Genomic DNA, 19,702 nt, shown 5'->3' with positions numbered 1-19,702 from the left:
TATGTACCACACTTGTTCAGCCATTCCCCAATTGATGGACATGTACTCATTTGGGGAGGGACTTGAATAGCAGCCCCTGGCTGGATTCTATATTTCACCTTAGAGGTGATAGGGAGCCTCTGTGGACATTTGGGGAGGATCAGATTTCATGGACAGACAGGAAGTGAAATGTTCCACACTGCTATCCCCAGAAGCACACCAGAAACTGGCTCTTTGGGCCATACTCATCACATACTGATTGGACCCTGATGCACACTTGCTCCAACCAATAGAGAGACCAAAAACCAGAGCCCCCAGCCACCCGGAGACCGCCATTCCCTGCCAAACATATGAAAGCTCCCCAGCTCCCTCTGCTGACCCTGCCCTAATCCCTTGCACACCAGGGGTAGGGAAGAAGGGATAAAAGGGAACAACGGGTCAGCACAGGAATGGCCTTTAGAGACAAATGAAGCCCCCCATTCACACCATTCTGTTGGCCCTTTTCAAACCAGCCCTACCTTCATCCCTCTTGGGCACATGCCAAGGTGTCCCAGGCCAGCCGTGGTCCCTGTCTCCAAACCTGTCCCCTTCCCTCTGCTCCTGGCCGTCCTCAGCTGCTAGCCCCCACCCCCGACCTGCCTTATTTACCCTTCTTCTTGGCACAGCTTCCCTAGACAGCTGATGTGGGAATCCAGAGAGTGCTCCCACAGGTTATACGCCTGCTGGGGGTTTCTGGGAACTGACCATTCTCCTCTCAGTGGGCCCTTCCGAGCTTGGAACAGAATCAGCGTGACATTTTCTTACTAATGAATGACTTTTCAGAGGCCAGGTTGGGACAATCCCTGCATGGTGGTGGTTGGCAGCCTTACTTGGAATAGAGCATTGTTCCCGTTGGGGCTAGTCTTGGGCAGGACCTGTGGCGGGCATCTTAGGACAGAGGACAGCTCCCTGGAGAGCAGGGCCATGAGGCGGGCTGCCTCCATCCAGAGAGATTCCCAAAGCTTTGCCTCCAAGGCCCACACTCCACCAGCCCAACAAAGACCCCACTTCAGCTACACCTGGGATATCAGGGATGGGAAGGTGAGAGAAAGCCAGCTGCTGGGGCTGATCCGGGGCCGTGGCAGCCCACCTTTGTTACCTGCTCCCTCTGAGTGAACCACTCCCTGCTTAGGAGCCCAGTTTCCTCCTCTGTAAAGAGACAGTGGCTTCCATCTCCCTCTGACTCTTCCATGATCTAGGATCCAGACTCGTCTCCTTTTACAGAGAACAGCCTGGGGAGGGGGAGGGGGAGGGCAAGCTGGGAACAGATCTCTGGGATCATCCACAAAGTGGACCTGGTTAAGGATGGCCCCACAACATAAAAAAACAGTGCTGTTCCCTCTGGTTCCCTCATCACATTGATCTAACTGTCCACACTGAAAAAACAAAGAGGATGAAAAATACCATGCGGTGCTCAGACTGTGGAAGTAGCTGGAGAGAGGGTTTGTTCCCTGAGTCCATAAGGACATCTCTCTGGGCCCAGGGCTTTGGACGCAGAATACAATGGGAGAAAGAGGAAGAGAAGACACTTTACTGCATGCTGTCTGAGGAGATGCAGCGTTTGGCGTGATCCCAAGCCGCTCATTGCCACAAAAGCCCAACCTCTCACTTAACCCCACGCTGCCAGTCCGGGGCCTGGCACAATCGGCAACCCAAATCAAATGGGTAGCACCGGGACGTTGTCCTGAGGAGAGAATAGCTCTCATTTTTCCAAATTATCAACAAATGCTGGGTGGGGGTGGGAGGACAGGTTGATCCCAGCCCAGTCATTGATTTAGAACATATGTTGGTCCAGCACTGAGCTTTGTTTACTGGCTCCAAGGCCAAAGCCAACAGTGACTAACCTTTTAGCAAATGTTCCTCGGGCCCGATGGATGAGGCAAACAAAGGGGCAGACGCCAGACCCTCAGGGAGATGGACTCCATATCTCTGCCACATCTAACTCAACTGGGGAGGGACCAAAGCCCATGACTCCTTCGCGGCTGCCCTCTCTGCTCATCAGACCTCCGTGGGGGATACAGTCATTTGGGAATGAAAACCAATGAGGTTCAAGTCCACCCTCTATTACTTCCCGGCCTGGTGAGCGAGTCACTGGCCTTTGCCCGCTTCTTGATCCGTAAATAAGAATAATAACAGCACCTACCTCCCAGGGTTATTGTTCTGTGTAAGCATGATTTTGGTGCAAGCTGTTATTATTTTGAATATTGTAAGACCCTAATTCACCTGGCCCCAATATACACAATCTCATGATGGGGAGGGGTGTCAAGAACTCCCGAACAAAGAAAGGGCTAAAGGAGGTTCTGATCCAGAGAGGGAGACTTCATAGGGAAACACGGATTTAGAGAAGAAAGAGGAAGGGAGAGCAGCACAGGAAGGGGTTACAGAAGAGCCCAATTCACCCCCCGAGCAGAAAGAGGAAGAGAGAAAGAACCCCATCTGCACAAAAACCTCTATCGCAGCTCTTTTGGGGAGGGGGGAAGAACTGGAAACCAAGAAGTTACCCATCGGTTGAGGAACGGTTAAACCAATTATGGAACGTAATGGAGTACACTACCACGCTATAAAAATGATAAAAGGGAAGGAAGACTGAAGCGGGCAGGATCAAGATGATGATTACACAATAAATTGTATAAATTGGCTCAGAGTCACATACTTTCAGACATGGCCAATGTAGAGAATATTTTTCGTTTGACTGCGATAACTTGTTGGAAAGGAGTGTGGGGAAAGCACGAAGGATCCCTGGGAGAGAAGGGTGGGGGCAGTTAAAGCAATGCCCCAAAAAAGGGGAAGAAAATATCAATGAAACATTTAAGGGAAACACAGAAGAGATCAGCAAGTCAGGGCCAACACAAACAGTCAAGACTGTTTTGGAAATAATGTGCTTAATGGAATATATATGCATGTGTGTATACACATATACGTGTACACACACAAATTATGTATACACATGGACACACACTCATTTTAATAGACGGTCAATGATGAAATTTCAAGTGTCATATACAATCCTCTTTTTCTCTTTGCATTTGGAAAATCTATCTTTGCTGCTATTTGTCAAGTAGCCAAAATATTTAAATATTATAATTATTGTATTATTAATTATAAATTATTTTAGAAAGAATTTCATTGCCCTGAAACCTGCCCCTGAGTGACCGGTGGTCTGGATGCTCTCTGAAGGTTCAGCCGGGAGAAATGGTCCCCTCTCCCCAAGCTGCCCCTACCGCAAGTCTTCTCGTGCTGGCATGATCCTCCGGGGAGCTGGGCCCGACCCCCACGCTCTGCTCTCTCTCTTCCAGATATTCGCACTTGCTACAATGCAGGCCCTGAATGGCACCCAGTGCCATGGGGACTGCCCGACAAGGCAGCCGGGCCGGGGCTCTCCCTCCTCTGCTAAGGGCTGGGCTTCTGTTAATGTGGCCAAGTATTTCATTAACTTATTGGCAGCCGGACGGCGCTGTTGGCCTCCTACCTGCCCCCGGCCCCTCTCCATGAGCCCACCCCTGCCCAGCCTCCTTCCTCTGATGGAGCTCCTCTGCACACTGGCAAGGGTGCTCTGGACTTTCCTCCAGCGGCCCCAGGACCCTTTCTGCCCCCCTGACGCGCTTCCCTGCAGACTGCCTTGTGTAACCCAGGCGGAGAACTTTGCAATAATCTAATAATCCCTCTTAAATTCCAGCTGGTTAATTCTGGCCTGTCAAGCTCTTTCGGAATCCTGCCTCCATCACGCAGTCGTCCTGCGGCAGGCTGGGAGCCAGGGCTCCCAGGGACCTGCCCGGAGAGGGAGCGGGGGGAGGGGGGAGCGGGCCAGGGGTCGGGGCACACGGAGGGCGCAGTCACGATGATGGCCAGCAGCCTGGGTACTGTCGGGAACCGGAGCTGCAGCCTTGGGGTTTGTGGCCCAGCGTCCCCCACGGGCCGGGGCTGGCCCTCTGCCCTGCCCCCACTCCGGGCCATTCCCTCTATTACACACACACATGTATGTAGGAGAGTATGTGGGGGGGATGGCATGTGGACCGGGGCAGGACCAAGGACAGAGACCAATGGCCCAGATCTTGACAACAGCTGGACATTTCTCAGGTGTTTTAAGGTTTGAAAAGTACTGTCCGCGTACATGATCTCACTGGCGCTTCACAACAACCCAAGAAGGAGGTGCCATCAACTCTATTTTACAGGGAGGGAAACTGAGGCAGGCCCAGTTAAGTAACAGCTGGGGCAAAAGCGTCTGAGGCAGAAGGTGCGGAGAGTTTGGGCCTGGAGGCCCCCGTGCAGAAGCCAGAGCCAGGTGGGACTTCAGAAACCCATTGTACAGATGAGGGAACAGAAGCTCTGGGAAGGGATTAGCTGCCCCCTTCAAAGGCTTTCTTTCATCCTTCTTACCCTGGAGATACCTCCACCCACCACCATGGGAGGGACGGGTGAGAGCTCAGCCCAGACATCCTGGGTGTACTCCAGCCTCCGCTGCCTCCTCTCCTCCCCCACACAGCCTGCCTACATGCCGGCCTCCGCTGCCTCCTCTCCTGACCTCTCCTTCCGCTCTCGGCTGGGGGTCGTTCCCCGTATCGGTGCCTGGCAGTACCAGGCGGGGAGTCCGCAGGAGCAGGCTGAGCCCACGCTCCGGCCGGCCCCAGGAGATCACGCGGTCTCCGCGAGGCCTGGGATGATGAATGGCCGGGCGGCGTCCCGGAGTAGCCCATCTGCTCCTCCATGATTTGTTCCCAGCTTAGCCAAATGGCAAACATCTGGAAATGGAGCCTGCCTCCCTCCCTCCTGCGGCAGGCGCAGACAGGGAAAACGCCTGGGCCCTGGGGGAGCCTAAGGCCCGTCAGAGGCTGGCCTTTCCCAGGCTTCCCGCCCTCAGCCAGCACCAGCGGGCGCCCGGGAAGTCAGGATTAAGCTTGCAGGAGGCCTGCTGGGCCCAGGGAGAGAAGCGGCAGGGCCTGGGCCTGGAGGTGGTGGCTGAGGACAGCAGCCTTAGGGAAGGGGCTTGGGAAGCCTCTCCCCTCCTGCTGCCATCCAAAGTGGGCAGCCCCTGCCTCCTGGGGAGGGCGACCCGGCCGCCAAGGAACAGTGAGAACGTGGGGCAAATACCGGACACAAGTGCCCGGCACTCTGGCCTTTAAAAAATGTCCTGGACGGGGAGTGGGCCGGGCCTCAAAGCTGGTCCTGAGCTAGCCCGGCGGGGGCCGTGCCCCTCCCTGGGCTTTCCCGCATCCATGAGGCCCCAAGCACCTTATAAATGGGAAACACGACCAATTGCTATTTTCTCCCTATTCTGCGGGAAGAGCCGCAAAGCACTCCAGGAGGAAGTTATAATACTGACAACATCTGGGAAGGTGGAGAGCCCAGACAGAGAACAAACCTACCTCCTTCCTGTTCTACTGGGGGAAGGGGAAGTGAATAGGCATTTATATGACACCTACTGTGTACCGAGCACTTTACAGCTCTTTGGAGCCTCACAATGACCTGGGAGGCAGGCCCTGTTATTATGCCAATTTTACACTTCAGGAAACTGAGGCAGAGGGCATCACCCAGCCCAGGAGTGCCTGAGGGAGGATTTGAATTTGGTGCCCCCCAGACTCCTTGGTGCCTATTTATATGCATGTGGTCTCCTCCCCGCCTTAAAATAGAAGCTCCATGAGAGCCAGGTCTTCTGTTCTTTTCCTTTGGAGCAAGGTGCCTGCACGTAGTGTGCACTTAGTGCATACCTGGCGTTCACTTAGTTCGCTTAGAAGAAAAATAGCTTATATTAATTTCATCAAATTTACACGCTGCTTTGCAAAGGATTGCATAAATTCTAGTTTTCATTAAGTGAGGCCAGTCTCTTCTTTCTGGGTTCCACAATCCTCCTCTGTGAAGGAGGGGATCTGAGGAAATGGTCCTGAAACCCTTTTCCACTTTAAACCCATGAGCCTGTGACGTTGTGAATGGATGTGACAAATCCCCCAAAAGACGCAAACAAAATGTGTGGGACTGAGAGTTGGAAAGGATCACAGAATATAATCAATCACCAGGCGCTGAAGAAGTACCTACTGAGCACCAGGCACTGATAAAGTGCCTACTATGGATTAGGTACTGACGAAGAGCCTACTAAGGGCCAGGTACTGATGAAGCACCTACTACGAGTTGGGCAGTGATGAGCCACCTACTAAGGACTAGGCACTGCTGAAGCACCTACTATGGATTAGGTATTGATGAAGAGCCTACTAAGGGCCAAGCACTGATGAAGCACCTACTATGAGTTAGGCAGTGAAGAGCCACCTACTAAGGGCCAGGCACTGATGAAGCACCTACTATGAGTTAGGCAGTGATGAGCCACCTACTAAGGACTAGGCACTGATGAAGCACCTACTATGGATTAGGTACTGATGAAGAGCCTACTAAGGGCCAAGCACTGATGAAGCACCTACTATGAGTTAGGCAGTGAAGAGCCACCTACTAAGGGCCAGGCACTGATGAAGCACCTACTATGAGTTAGGCAGTGATGAGCCACCTACTAAGGACTACGCACTGATGAAGCACCTACTATGGGCTAGGCCCTGGCCCGTGCTGGGTATCCAAGAACAAAGAAAGAAGCTATCCCTCCTGGGAAGGAGCCGACTCCTCCCGTAAGGGCTCCTGAAGGTCCTTCCCTCCTGGGATCATTTCGGACAATTGGGGGTGATACAGATGGACGAGGGCCCCTTCCCGAAGGCCCCAAGGCCGGGCCAGGGAGAAGGGGCAGGCACCCCAGGACCCGGGGGGAGAAGTGTGGAGGCAGGGAGTCCAGGACGGCAGGGGACAGTGTGCGGCTGGGGGAAGCTCTGGGGGCCGTGAGGAGCCCCCACCGGGAGGAGCTTGGGGTGCCTCCCCTGCCCCCAGGCTGATTCGGGGGCCTGCACTGGGGGGGAGGGCGTGGGTCTCAGGCCAGCTGCAGGAGGAGGTGACACCCCAGTGCGAGGAGAGCCTGAGCTTCCTGGCTCCTTTAGAAAGGATTCCGGGCCCTTTGATCATCTGTGGCTTCAGGCAGGGGACCGACCTCTGAGCGGAAAGCAGCAAACAGGAAGCTCGGGCTCTCTGCTGGCTGCCCTGCAGGCCCAGGTGGCCGCCACAGTCAGAGAAGGGCCGCGAAGACCCCGTGGAGACTCCGGGAGGGGAGACTTAGCGAAGGGACTCCCTCAGCCCCGCAGAGGCCGGGAGCTTGTGCAGCCCGAGCACCGAGGCCCGGCTGAGGCTCTCCCGCTGTTAGGGGCCCACCACGGCCTCGTGCTCAGTGACTGGAGAGACCCACCACGGACGCGGACATGTCCACAGGTGTCCGTCATCTCCCGTGGGCCCCACCACGGCCCTCTGAGCTGCATCGGCTCTAATTCACAGGCGGGGAAACTGAGGCACTCTGTCAGCTCACCAGACGTGCAGGGGAGGTCTGGACCCCCACTTACCGGACTCAGGAGAGCCCCTGAAAACCGGAAGGGCCCAACTTTAGAACCAAATAAACCCCCAAAAGTGGGAAGGCCCTCAGTCGATGTCCTGGGAAGGAGATGGGGCTTCCCCGGGGGTCCCGGCCAGTGGGAGCATGACTCTGGGCTCGGGCAGGGAGACTGCGAAGGGATCCCCCCCCCCCTCCGTGCTAGGACATGAGGTCAAAGAGGCTTTGGGGGGAGTCCTCAGTCTGAGCAGGTGGCTAAGGAAAGCCCCCCAGGCCAGCGGCCCATGCCCAGGTGCACCACGGGGACTGAGCTCGCCCCGGGGCGGAGGAGATAGAGGAGCCCCCTCCCCTCCCCCGACTGTGAGCTCAGCCACGACCCTCCCCCCTTGGGCCACAGCCCATCCCGGCCCACCCCGGGCTGGAATCATGCTTGGTCTGCTCCAAACAAAACCTCTGGGAGGGACATCTAAGCCTCCTCCGCTCCCCCTGCGGAGCCCCAAGCCCTGGAGCCCGACCAAAGCCGGCCCTTTCTAGAGCGGCCAAGAAGGAGGAGACCCCTCTGGCGCTTGGACACCTCGGAGCCGCTCTGGTCACTGGACCACCCGGTCCAAGCTCCGCCCCCAGCTCGGCAGGACAGAGCATCTGGGCTCAGATCCGGTTCTGACCGGCCGGAACCTCGGCCAAACCCTTCTCTGGGCCTCAACTTCCCCGCCCGGCCCGCTCCAAGCGCAGATGGGAAAGCTGAGGCCCCAAGAGGGGGCTCAGGAGCAAAGCCAAGCGCTTGCTGCCGAGAGTCAGGGCCACGCCGCTGCTCAGGAGGGCTGGCTCCCTAGCCACCAGGCTGTCCTGCCTTTCAGAGAGTGGGCAGCACTGGGCACAGCCGTGTTCCCGAGCCAGCAGTCTGCCACACTCACGCCTGGCGAAGGTTTGCTGAGTGAATGAACCACCTTCCCCTCTCCTGCCCCCTTTCTTCTTGGGAAGCCCCTTATTAAGAAATCAGTAGAACCTTAAGAAGAAAAATTTGTTCTTCTTAAAAGCAAAGGGTCCCGTTCTGGAGGACGGGGTGGGCTCCCTTCACCCTGCCAGGGGTCTGGGGGCAAAGCGCAAAGGTGTCCAGAGGGGCAGAGTCAGGCAGGTGAGCCGGATCAGAGACGGAGGAGAAGGGTCCCGTGAAAAGAAGTCTGCAAATAGGGGGCGAGTCCAGCTTGTGGAAGGAAAGCCTTGGCGACCATCCCGAGAAAGCTTCAGGGCCAGAGGAGCAAAGATTAATTGATGATATTTGGGCACCTCTCTACCACGTGGCAAGGGTGGAGGTCACGGCCGCTCCTGGCACATCGATCAGGACTGCTTGGCGAATTGATGGGTCCTCAAACGCCATGGCCGACATCCAGCCCAAACCAGCCTGACAGCAAGGACTGCGATGGCCGGCTTGGGGGCCTGCCGCTCTTAGCAACAGGTTTCCAAAGCGGGAGGAACCTGGGGAGGCTTTGGGGATTACTTACAGCCTCTGCTGCCTTTACCACATAAACCTCTCTGTCCTTCAAGGCTGTCTTCCCTGGAAAGAGTCTTTGGGATTGCCTAGTCCAGCTCCCCCTTTTGACAGGTGGGGAAACCGAGGTCCAGAGGGAGGGCATGGTTTGCCGTAAGGAAGAGACCTGGGATTCGACACTGTATCTGCCTCCGGATTTGAGGCTCTGCCCGCCACACCACACTGAGGCCCACATCAGAATTAAGCTCTGAGACTTTTCAAACCCTCTCGGGGCTCCATCACAGCTTTTTAGCTGGCAAGTCCTTTTCTAGTAGAACAGAGGGCCTGACAACCATAGACGGGCGATGAGCGTCACACCCCGACCAGTGCCCTCTTCCCAAGCCCGTCGGCCTCCGGACAGCTCACTGCTGCCTCCCACAGCCATTCCCGCCGCTCATGCCCACTGCTGACTAAGTCATCTTGTAGCAATGAAAAAAAAATCCCTTTCAAATGGATCAGATAGAGCCATCAAACAGATGGATCAACTAGACAAATCGATCGTAGGCATCTGAAGTCTTGTCTGCCCAAGGAAGTCCGTCCTGGCTCTCCCGTCGGTGCCCGGATGGGTAATGCAGAAAAGCCACTTCTGCCCACCAGAAAGATCCCCAGAAAGATTTCATGAAGCCCAGGGGGTCCCATGGTGGGATGGCCAGATCTGGAAACCCCTCTGCCCCAGCCCTGCCCTCTGGCACAGTCATTTGCCCAAGGACACGCAGCTGGCACTGCCCCCCACCACCACACAGACCCCAGCCAAAAGCCCGCCCGCATGCCTTAAATAGACGTTGCTGGGGCTAGGGATGGGGGTGGGGGCGGGTAGGGAGCACTCCTGCTGCCTTGAGGGCTGACAGCCACCACATGTTTCCTAGTAAAATCCTCAGCCTTTGTTCTTTCTCCCACTTCCCTTTCCTGCTCTCTCTAATCACATCACCGAGCTCAGAGAACATCAGGCACAGGAGGCCCCCAAACCCGCCCCAGTCCCTCCATGATGTCTCCCACAGCCTCAGGGAGATGGCGCTCACCTGGACCTGCTGCTTTTCTGCCTGGCTGAGCGGATGGGCCTCCCAGTGCACTCCCCCCCCCACGATCCTGAACACCAAGGGGGTGTTGGAACGGGAACTGGGGTCTACCCCCCAGCCCTGAGCCTTACGAGCTAAGGGAATGGGGACGTTTTTCTGGGCCTCAGTTTCCGCCCCTGTAAAATGGGGACGGAGGAGCTCAGACATGGCCCTCCAAGGGCCCAGGGAGCTCTCCGCCCAAGCCGTGATACTATCGCTCGGTGGCCAGCTGCTTTCTTTCAGCCCCGATGCGCTCTGCCTTGCCCAGATCATGTTACGGAGCATTTTCTGAGCCATAAATTTTTCCACCACGGCCAGAAGGAATGTGGCAGCCCGGAACCCCAGGCAGCCCTTGACCACCCACTCTCCAAACACCCCGAGCCTGAAACAGCCGGCCTCTGCTCTCTTTGCCCGCCTTCGAACAATCCCATTCCCAAGAGGAACGGATGGCAGACGTCGCCACGGGGGGACGGTCTTACTAAGTATTTATCCTGTTAGGATTCTGCCTGACGTGATCCCAGCGGGGCGGCGGGTCCTAGGAGAGGGGGGCTGGGGCAGAACGCGGGAGCCCTGCCGTCGCCTCACTGCCACTCTAAAGCGGCCCTGGGATTTTAAGGCTCTTGAGACCCGAGGCCCCAGAGTCTCTGCATCGAACTCCACACGCAGCTCAGTGGCCGTCCAGGTCAAACCCTTCCCGGAGGTCGGGGAGACGATGGCCAAGGCCACGGAGCCCGGAGGCAGGGGTCGGATTCCCTCCAGAACCGGGCCGCGTCCTCCCCATGGGGCCAGGCTGCCTTCCGAGCAAGGGCTTGAAGAGTTTCCCGAGGGGCCTGATGAGCCGTCCCTCCCAGGGGCTTTGGTGAGGCTGCCGACCACTACACTTTCGGTGTTCCTCCTGTTCAGGTGAAGGCTGGACTGCACAGTCTCAGCTCTCCCAAAGCACAGGCTCTTTCCCTATCCCTGGGTGGCCTCTGTGGCCGCCCCCCCAGAAGGGCTCCCTCTGAGAACAGCCACCCCCCAGACCACACCCTAACCTCGGAGGTTACTTCTGGCACAGATAATACCCTCTGCCCGGTCTCACAGTGAGGCCCGAGTCCCCCCCAGGCTGCCCAACACTGCATCCACAGGCCTTCCATCAATGTGTGACAGCACTGGCCGGGTCCCTGAGGGCCAGGGGCTGAGATCTAGAACCAGAAATCTAGGCCGGGACACCTCCCCAGAACTTACAGAGAGAAACCGGCTCGGCCAGGCTCCCACGGTAGGGAGCAGAACCAGAATTCAGAGCCTGGGCCTCAGACTCGGAAGGGGAGGGCCGATTTCCCTGCGCAGCTCCAAGGAGGCACATAATTAGAGCATTTGGGGAGGAGACCACATGGGCCGTAGTAAAGGGGAGAGATGGGTTTTGAAGCCGGGTCCGAGGACCCCAGCCCCAGTGAGTCATCTCTCCCCCCCCCCAGACCAGGGAGCTGGCACGTGTGAGGAATCAGGCTGGAAATTGGGTTCCAGCCCCAGCCTCCTCCCTGCCAGCCAGCGACCTCAGTGGGTCCAGAAATCTCTAGAAAAGCCTCCCCAGTTCAGAGGCGTGTTTATTATCCAGGGTCACGGAGGAGGACTCTGGCCATTGCACCTCAGTCCCGTCCTCCATCATCCCTCAAGACCGAGTCAGGCCCCTCCTGGGATTCCTTGGGACTCCCTGAGGCATTCCCGGGGCCGGACCAAGCCCGGCCTTGAAGCCTGGACCTGACAGAGCTGGGAGGCTCTGGGGACTGGGGGCGGGGGGACTTTGACTGCCCCTTCCAAGGTTATGTAAACACATGACAAAAATCGATTCCTGACAGTGCAGCTCTTGGGGACTCTCTGGGATCCCTGCTGCCCACTCCTTTGGGCTTGCCTAATCGCTTTTCCCAGTAGGATTGGGGGCCCCACCGAGAGAAACACTCCCACAGGCCATAAATGGAAGACTCCAGGGTGGGGAGGAGAGGCCTGTCCTTGGGGGGAGCTCCCAGTCAGCCTGGAGGTCAGGCCTCCGGCTGCTGAGAAGCCTGGCTGGGGGAAGGGGACGGTACCTACTGCGTGACCCATTTCTGCAGCAGCCAGGCCCAGCAGGCCGTGCCAGAGGGCGGAAGCCGCTGCCCGCGCCAGGAGCCCGGCGAGGCGCCCTTGGCTGCCCGGGCTACCCAGCTGAATTTTTAAAACCAGTGATAGAGCTGAAAGGGACCTTGGAGACCACAGCGTCCACCCCTTCACTCTTGCACATGTGGAAACTGAGGCCCAGAAAGGGGAAGGAACAAGGGAGGCTCTCTGACTTGGAGAGTCCCAGGGGTCAAGAACCACTGCGTGAAGCAGAACCTTCTAACAAGCAGGGAGCCAGCTCTGCCCTAAGACCTCCAGGGAGGCAAAGGGAGGCTGTGCCAGCCTCCCCTTCTTTGTCCCTAAGAAAAAGCGAGAAGAGCTGGCCGTGGAGCCCTAGGCCTCTGGCCCCTGGGCCCAGCCTTGCCTCTCGGGCGGTCCTGTCCGTGAAGGAGGGCGCCCTGAGCCAAGCACCCCGAGGTGCTGCATCTCATCTTCTCTGCAGGTGGGGGCCAATCACCGGCCCCAGAACCGGACCAGGGCTCCCAACGCTCCCTGGCCCGGCGGGGCTGGCTATTTCCAAAGGCTCTGACAGACAGCATCCCTCCTGAGGCCTCCCTTTCCACAAGCCTCCCATTGCTGGCCCATTTTACAGATCAGAAATGAGAGTCTAGAAGTGAAATGCCCTCCGTGCCCACGGGCCCCAGACGGGCAGGACGCCAGAGCGGCGCCTTCCCGACCCCGTAAGGAAGGAGATCCTGCCAGGCTGCCCGCGCGGAGGGGAAAGCGACCATGTGCTCTGTCCCCCAGACTAAGACCTCCCCTTTCCTCCCCGCTCCGCCAGCCCCTCCCCAGGAACGGTTCTGCTTTCTGCCTTTAATTGTTTTAATGACAAAGCTAGGAAGGGCTTCTGGGGAACGGAGCGGCCCGGGGAGCAGGACCCGGGAGGAGCTGCTCCCTCCCTGGCGGCATCTGCGGCACAGGAGAGGGAGGGGAGCCGGGGAGCTCTGCGGCCCAGGGGACACACGGCCTCCCCCACTCCCGGGCATGGGGGGGCAGAGTTTGGAAGATGCGCTGGGGGTGGGGCCGGCTCCCTTGGACAGATGGGGAAACCGAGGCTGGCAACCGAGATGCGTCACTCACACAGGTGAGAGAAAGCTCCGAGCCCAGCGGGGATGGCGGAGTCCACGCCGGACCCCTCCGGACACCTGGGGGTGGCCGTGGCTCGTGCCCAGGGCCCGAGAGGCGCGGGACGCAACCGGACGGAGACCGAGAGGATCAAGGGAGGGGAGGCCGGCGGAGCGGGGCTAGAACTCGGGAGAACGGGGACCGGCGGCCGGCGGAGCGGGGCTAGAACTCGGGAGAACGGGGACCGGCGGCCGGCGGAGCGGGGCTAGAACTCGGGAGAACGGGGACCGGCGGCCGGCGGAGCGGGGCTAGAACTCGGGAGAACGGGGACGCGCGGGGAGCCCCGGAGGGGCCGGAGCAGGGGGGGTGAGGAGCTCGAGCTCCCCGGCGCCGCCCCCTCCCCCGCGGCCTGCCCCCCGCCCCGGCCCCCAGCCCCCCCCCCCCCCCCAGGCCGCCCCGGCTCCTTACCTCCGGCGGCCAGCAGCGTGGCGAGCGCCAGCAGCGCCAGCGGCGTCCGGGCCGGCTCCATGGGCCCGGTGGGACGGGGCGAACCCTGCGCGCACAAAGGCGGTCGGGGCAGCGGCGGCCCGGCTCCCGCTCCTCGCCTGCGGCCCCCGCGGAGGGTCAGCCAGTGGGAGAGGGGCCCACGTGTGGGGGAGCGTGTCACCGCGTGTGCGAGGACGGGGGTGCCCAGCGGTCCGGGCCGCCCGCCTGGCTCGGTCCGAGGAGCGCCCAGCCCAGCTCCTTTCAATTATCCCGCCTGGAAGCGCTCTGGCCGGAGCCCAGCCTGGGCCGGGGGAGCCCGAGGTGGGGAGGGGGAGGGCAGGGCCGGCCGGGGGCGGGGCGGGCCGGGGGCGGGCCGAACCCTGGACTAATTGCAGCAGGCCGCTCCCGGCCGGATTTCTGGCTCCCTCTCCGGCTCTTTAAAAACAAAACCTACTTCTGAGCGGCTCCGCGGCTTTCTCCGTCCGCGGCCCGGTCTCCGCCGCGTGCCTCAGTCTCTCCGTCTGCCCCTTGCTCCCGGAGCCCCGCTTCCCTCCCCTTCCCCCTCCCTGCTTTCTAAAAGCGGACGGGGACGGGCCTCGCGGGGTTTCTCCCAAAGCCCCCCCAGCGCGCGCACGGGAGGCTTCCCGGGATGGGGGCCCCTCCCCCCGCCTCCGAAAAGCTCTTTCCTCCCGCAGGGGCGTCCGGAGCACTTTGTCCCCTTGGAAAGCCACTTATCACGGGCTTTGTTCTGTGTTCTACTTATCTGTGGGCCGGCTTATCGGCGGCCAGAGCGCGGGCGCCGGGGGCTCGCCTTATCCCACATCAGAGGCTCTGGGGCCTAAGGTCCCGGCTTTGTGTGCGTCTCTCCTTCCCCTTCCTCTCCCTCTGTCTCTGTCTCGGACGGCCCTTATCTTTTGTCCTGCTCTCATTGTCTCCTCTCAGTCTCTCTCAGCCTTTTTCTCTTCCATTCTCTCTGTCCATCTGTCTCTCTCCGCTGTCTCGTCCTTTCTCTGTCTCTCTCCGCTGTCTCGTCCTTTCTCTGTCTCTCTCCGCTGTCTCGTCCTTTCTCTGTCTGTCTCTGCCTCTCATTCTCTCTCTCCGTGCGTGTCACTCTCTCTTCTCCTGTCTCTTCCATTCTCTCTGTCTCTGTCTGTCTCTCTCCTCTGTCTCATCCTTTCTCTGTCTCTCTCCGCTGTCTCGTCCTTTCTCTGTCTCTCTCTGCCTCTCATTCTCCCTCTCCGTGCGTGTCACTCTCTCTTCTCCCTGTCTCTTCCATTCTCTCTGCTGTCTCTCCTCTCCGTGTCTCTCTTCCTCTCTCTTCTTCCTGCCTCATCCTGTCTCTTTCATTCTCTCTGAATGTGTGTGTGTGCCTGTCTCTCCTCTCCCGGTCTCTCTCATCCTTTCTCCGTCTCTCTGACCCTGTCTCTCTGACCCTTAACCTTTCGCTCTCTGTGTCTCCCCCCCCCCCCGTTTCTTTCCCCTTCTTTCTTCCTGCCCCTCTCTCTTTCATCATCTCTGTTCCTCTCTTACTCTTTCATCTCTCCTTCCTGAAGGTAGGACCAGCTGATAATTGACCTTCAGCCCTCAACCTCTGACCTCTGAGCACATAGGTCTCTCTCTCATGTTTTGGTCAACAACCAGTACCTTAGCAATGACAGCACCTGGAGGGGAGGCTCATGGGCAAAGAAGAGACCTAATTAACATGGGGGAGGGGTGTGGGATGGGATAGATCTTTTTCTCGACAACCCTAGATGTAATTGCAACTCTCCATCTTGGGGGCTCTTTGCTCCAAAGCCTTCAAGCAGCTGCTGAGGCAGGGGCCCCCTTTTCCTCCCCCAGATCACTGTTTAAGGGAGTCCAAGTGGATTCTCTGCTCCACTGGAAGGTGAGCTCTGGAGTGAGATAGCCCGGGGACGGAGGCTCAGTGGGAAGAGCACCTCCAGAGCCAGGGAACGAGCCTCTGCACTGTCGGAGGCCAGAGAAACTAGAACGTGCTGAAGGCTCACTGCCCGTGCCGAGCATGTGGGCGCTGCGGGGGCTGCTGAGAGCCTACCCTCTGAAAGCAGCTCCAGCAGTGCCAGTCGAAGCACTTATTAAACTCCTCCTGTGTGCTGGGCTGGGGACTGCAAACTCAGGGTGCTCGCAAGTAGCTAACATCGAAACCAGGTGAAGAGATTTAAAGGTAAACAAAGTTGGTGGGGCCATGGAGGCCCTGAAGGTGGATAAAAACTCACAGGACCGAGAGCTGGAGCAGAGCCTTGCAGGAAACTGAAAATGCTCCTTCAGAGCAGCTTTTAAGGTTTCCAGAGCACGTTGTCTGTTCTCCTGAAGAAGCAGAGGAGAAGATCACTCCAGGCTGAGCACCCAGCGGGCACACAGCTGGGGGGGAAGCAGAGCCCCACTCTGACCTGGCCTTCCTTCTGCTGCCCCAGCCGGTGACCTGGGGGCAGCAGTCACCTTCCCTGCCCAGGCCCCTTGGAGAAGGAGTGAACATGTGGCAGTCCCATCCTCCCTGAAAGGCTGGAGAGAAGTGACATCTCAGAGCTTGCCAAGCTCCTACTCCAGGAAGATGAGCTGCTGGGGACATGCAGGAGGAGGGGGACACTGGGATCTCCCTGCAGTGGAATTCTGTTAGGATCCTAGAGGGCAGCAAGTCAAAACACTTCATTTTACAAATGGGGAAACTGAGGCTTTCCCCAGGTTACAGAGGTGGTAGCTGACTTTCAGGTCCCAGACTCCTTCCCAAGACCCCAGCTTCTCATTTCATCATCACAACTCTCATCTGGTGAGCATCAAATGTTAGAAAAAGCACTTTGCTCATGACCATCCTGAGTGGAAGGTGCTCAAGACCCCCCCCCCCCCACAGATGAGAAATCCCAGTGACCTTTCATTTTCTGAAGCTCAGTTTCCTCATCTGTCAAATGAGACTGTGGACCACATGGCTTCCTTAAATCTATGACTGTGTAGTCGGTCAGTTAATAGGGCTCTGATGAGCACCTCCTATGTCCCAGGCACTGGGCCAAGCGGTGCTGGATTAGCCACTTCCACAGTGTGCCCACCCAGAGACTGGGTCCTTTCCATAGTCTGTGCTCCACTTCTGCTGATCTCGCCCTCCTGGGAACACAGCCAGGCCTATATCGGCCTAAAGGGAGGAGCTGGAGCCTTTAGAAAAGGAACTCATGAAGAAGTCACAAGAACTGGAAAGAAAAGCAATCAAAGCCAGGTGTAGATCCACTGGGTTCTCTGGTGGAAGGCAGACCCCAAGAGTCCCAGAGTGTGAAGTTGGATAAACTGCATGACGGAGAAATTGGTCCTTGAGATATAAAATGGGGAATGAGATGGAGGGGGAAAGGGAAGAGAAGGGGGCGGAAGGGATCCTTGGTGCCGAGAGTGAGGGGAAAGAACTGGGAGGGGCCCAGGATCAGCCAGGGATTGAGCTGCAACAAGATAGATGGACCAAGAGCAAGCTAAAGGGAGGAACCAAAGCTGTTCCCGTCTCCCTTCCTGGCCCCTCACTCAAACTCAGGAGAATGTTGTCTCTGTTTCGAGGCCTCCGGGGACGAGGGCTCCATGACCTTGCTGAGCAAGCTGGTCTCCGTCTTTAATGCACCTCAGACAGAGCCAGGGAATTCTCCACAGCACAACCTAATCTAATCCCCTGACTGAGATCCAGCCCCTAGCCTTCCCACCGGCCTGGGTAATGGGGAACAGCTGGCCCCCACGTTTGTCCAGTAATTGTTCACAAGCCTGTCCCAGAGCGCGTGCTCCGTGCACACAAACACAGAGGAGATTCTGAAGTTGGCCTTGGGCCCCCTCTGCTTTCCTTCCTTGGGAAGCCTATTTCTGTGAGACTCCCTGTCAGGAGTGAGAAGATGCTCCCATCATCCCCCACATCCTGGGTCCCTTTCCCTCACCCTCCTCTTCTTTCTTCCATCTCCTTAAGCCTCTCTCCTCCTACTATGTGTCACCTCCAATGGATCTATTTTGCAACTTGCTCAGATGGCCTCCACAATTGTATCTCTCAGCCCACATTCTCTCAAACAGCAGTCCTGCAATTCCAACTCCCTCCCTGCACGTCCCCCAGCACCTCCAACTCTGCCATCACCGTACCCCAAAATGTGCCCTCTGCCTGGCTTCCCTGTTCGGCTCCCATCACCTCCAGCTTCCCAGGCGCCCATCTTTGCTCATGCATCCACTTGCCTCCCACACCCGATCACTTGTGCATGTGCTCCATGCCTTCTTGACTCCCCCAGCTCCTCCTTCATCACCTTCCCTCTCCTAACCAGGCAAGTGATGGTTCCTGAACATTTGGGGAAAGAAGCAGCTTCCATGAAGCTGAAGAAGGTTCCATTGGGCAGGGTGGGGCAGGCAGGGAAGGGCGGACTAAACTTATCATCTTTATTTCCTCCATAGCTTTACTGGCTTCCAGATCAAGGAATGCTGAAGATGGCACTTAACTGGATTTCGAGGAAGCATTTCACAAGGTCTCTCGTGAGCCAGAGAGAGAATCAGCTGGGTGGGCCTGAAAGGGCTTTGGATGACCGGACCCAGGCTCCCCTTGGGAGGAGGTTTCTAGCGGAGTGCCCCGAGATCCAGCTGTGGCCCTCTGCCGTGAGTCAGCCAATTACTCAAGGAATGTTTCCCGACTGGCTGGCTAAACGTTTTCATCAAAGATTTGGACAAAGGCAGGGATGGAATCTCCGTCAAAGTGATGGACAGGAGGCTGGGAGGGAGACCGCCCCGGGGTACTTAGAAGACTGGAGTTGGCCAGAATACGAGTCAGAGCACAGAAGATAGTATTCGAGAAGGATGATGATCTCCAGACCTGCACTTGGGCTCCAAAAGCCAGAAGCAAATGACCAGGGTGGGGTGGGCCTGCAGATTCAGTTCCCCATGGCCCCAGGAGTCATCAGAGACAGGAACAGCATGGGGAGGGGAGAGATTCTCTGAATAGGGTGGTTTGATTCGGGGAAACGTGGGGCCTGGTAATGGCCAAAAGCATCCCCCCTCAGCTTTCTCCACTGAGAACGCAAAAGTACCAAGCTCCCAACTTCTAATGCGTCAGAAGTTATCCATTAACTTCTCTCTCTCTGTAGTAAGCCATTTTCTGTGCTCCAGGGAGACAGAACAGCTGGTTCTGTGCTCCAGGGAGACAAAACAGCTGGTCACTCTTCTGAAGAAAGCCCCTCCGTTGGCAATTGTGAAGCTTTTCTCTTGTGGGATTAAAAAATAACTCCGTTTGTTTAGGAATTTTAAAAGCTACGGGGACTTCTCCTCCCCCAGGAATCCTTTTGGAATCCTTCCTCCCCCAGGCTGACCAGTACCGGGCAGGCTTCAGTTAATGAGCCCCAGCATCGTTCCCTGTGCTTTCACAAAGAAGAGGAATGAGTTCCTACCATGTGACCAGCAGTTGGGGGTCTACCAAATGTAGAAAAAACATCAAAACTTAAGTGGGAGGGGGCATTGGGGCTGAAGAAAAGCCAAGGGGGAACAAGGGATCTTAGGTGAATGTTGCTCCCCTCAAGAAGACTAGATGCAAAGAGTGTGAAGGGTCTCTGGCTGTGAACTCGTTCTTAAAGGGGGAGGGATGGTTGTGCTGTATACACATCCACTGCCCGACTCTCAAACACAAGCATCCATCGAGGGGGAAAAGTTAAAGTTTCACAACTGTTGTCAAACCACTGAATGTTTGGTTGTTTTGGTTTGGTTTGGATTTGTTTTGTTTTGTTTAATAAAGCCTAGCTGTCCTATTTCTCCAACCACTGTCTCTGTTTTGTGTGTCTGTGCGTGAGAGAGAAGCAGAGAAAGAAAAAGAAACAGAATAAAAGAGAGAAAGAGACAGAAAGACAGAAGAGACCCATAGTGGGGAGGAGAGAGAAAGAGAAAAAGAAAGAGAGAGAGAAGAAGAAGGAAAAAGAAGGGAGACAGGGAAATGGAGGAAAAAGGAAAAGGCAGGGAAAGAGGAAGAAAAAGGAAGGATGAAAGAAAAAGAAGGAAAATGAAGGAAAAAAG

At 57.2% G+C, this 19,702-nt stretch overlaps 1 protein-coding gene and 1 long non-coding RNA gene across 3 annotated transcripts in view; one reads left to right on the top strand and one right to left on the bottom strand.

Moving 5' to 3' along the window:
- FBLN1 (fibulin 1) overlaps positions 1-14,440 on the bottom strand; it is a 53,935-nt gene extending 39,495 nt beyond the window's left edge. Inside the window, exon 1 of one of the 2 annotated variants that reach the window (XM_074272162.1) lies at positions 13,673-14,440. In XM_074272162.1, coding sequence (XP_074128263.1) covers positions 13,673-13,733 — 61 coding nt within the window. In that variant the 5' untranslated portion in view covers positions 13,734-14,440. The remainder of the gene's footprint in view (positions 1-13,672) is intronic. The other variant, XM_074272163.1, reaches the window with a different exon arrangement.
- On the top strand, positions 12,966-19,449 carry LOC141545151 (uncharacterized). The gene is made up of 2 exons (XR_012482909.1): positions 12,966-13,223; positions 18,104-19,449. It is a non-coding gene; the product is annotated as an uncharacterized LOC141545151 (long non-coding RNA).
- Positions 19,450-19,702: the final 253 nt, after the last annotated feature.

Source organism: Sminthopsis crassicaudata, chromosome 5 (assembly GCF_048593235.1).
Source record: "Sminthopsis crassicaudata isolate SCR6 chromosome 5, ASM4859323v1, whole genome shotgun sequence".
Lineage (NCBI taxonomy): Eukaryota > Metazoa > Chordata > Mammalia > Dasyuromorphia > Dasyuridae > Sminthopsis > Sminthopsis crassicaudata.
The sequence above is the reverse complement of the archived record's forward strand: the minus strand, read 5'-3'. Positions and strand labels throughout refer to the sequence as shown.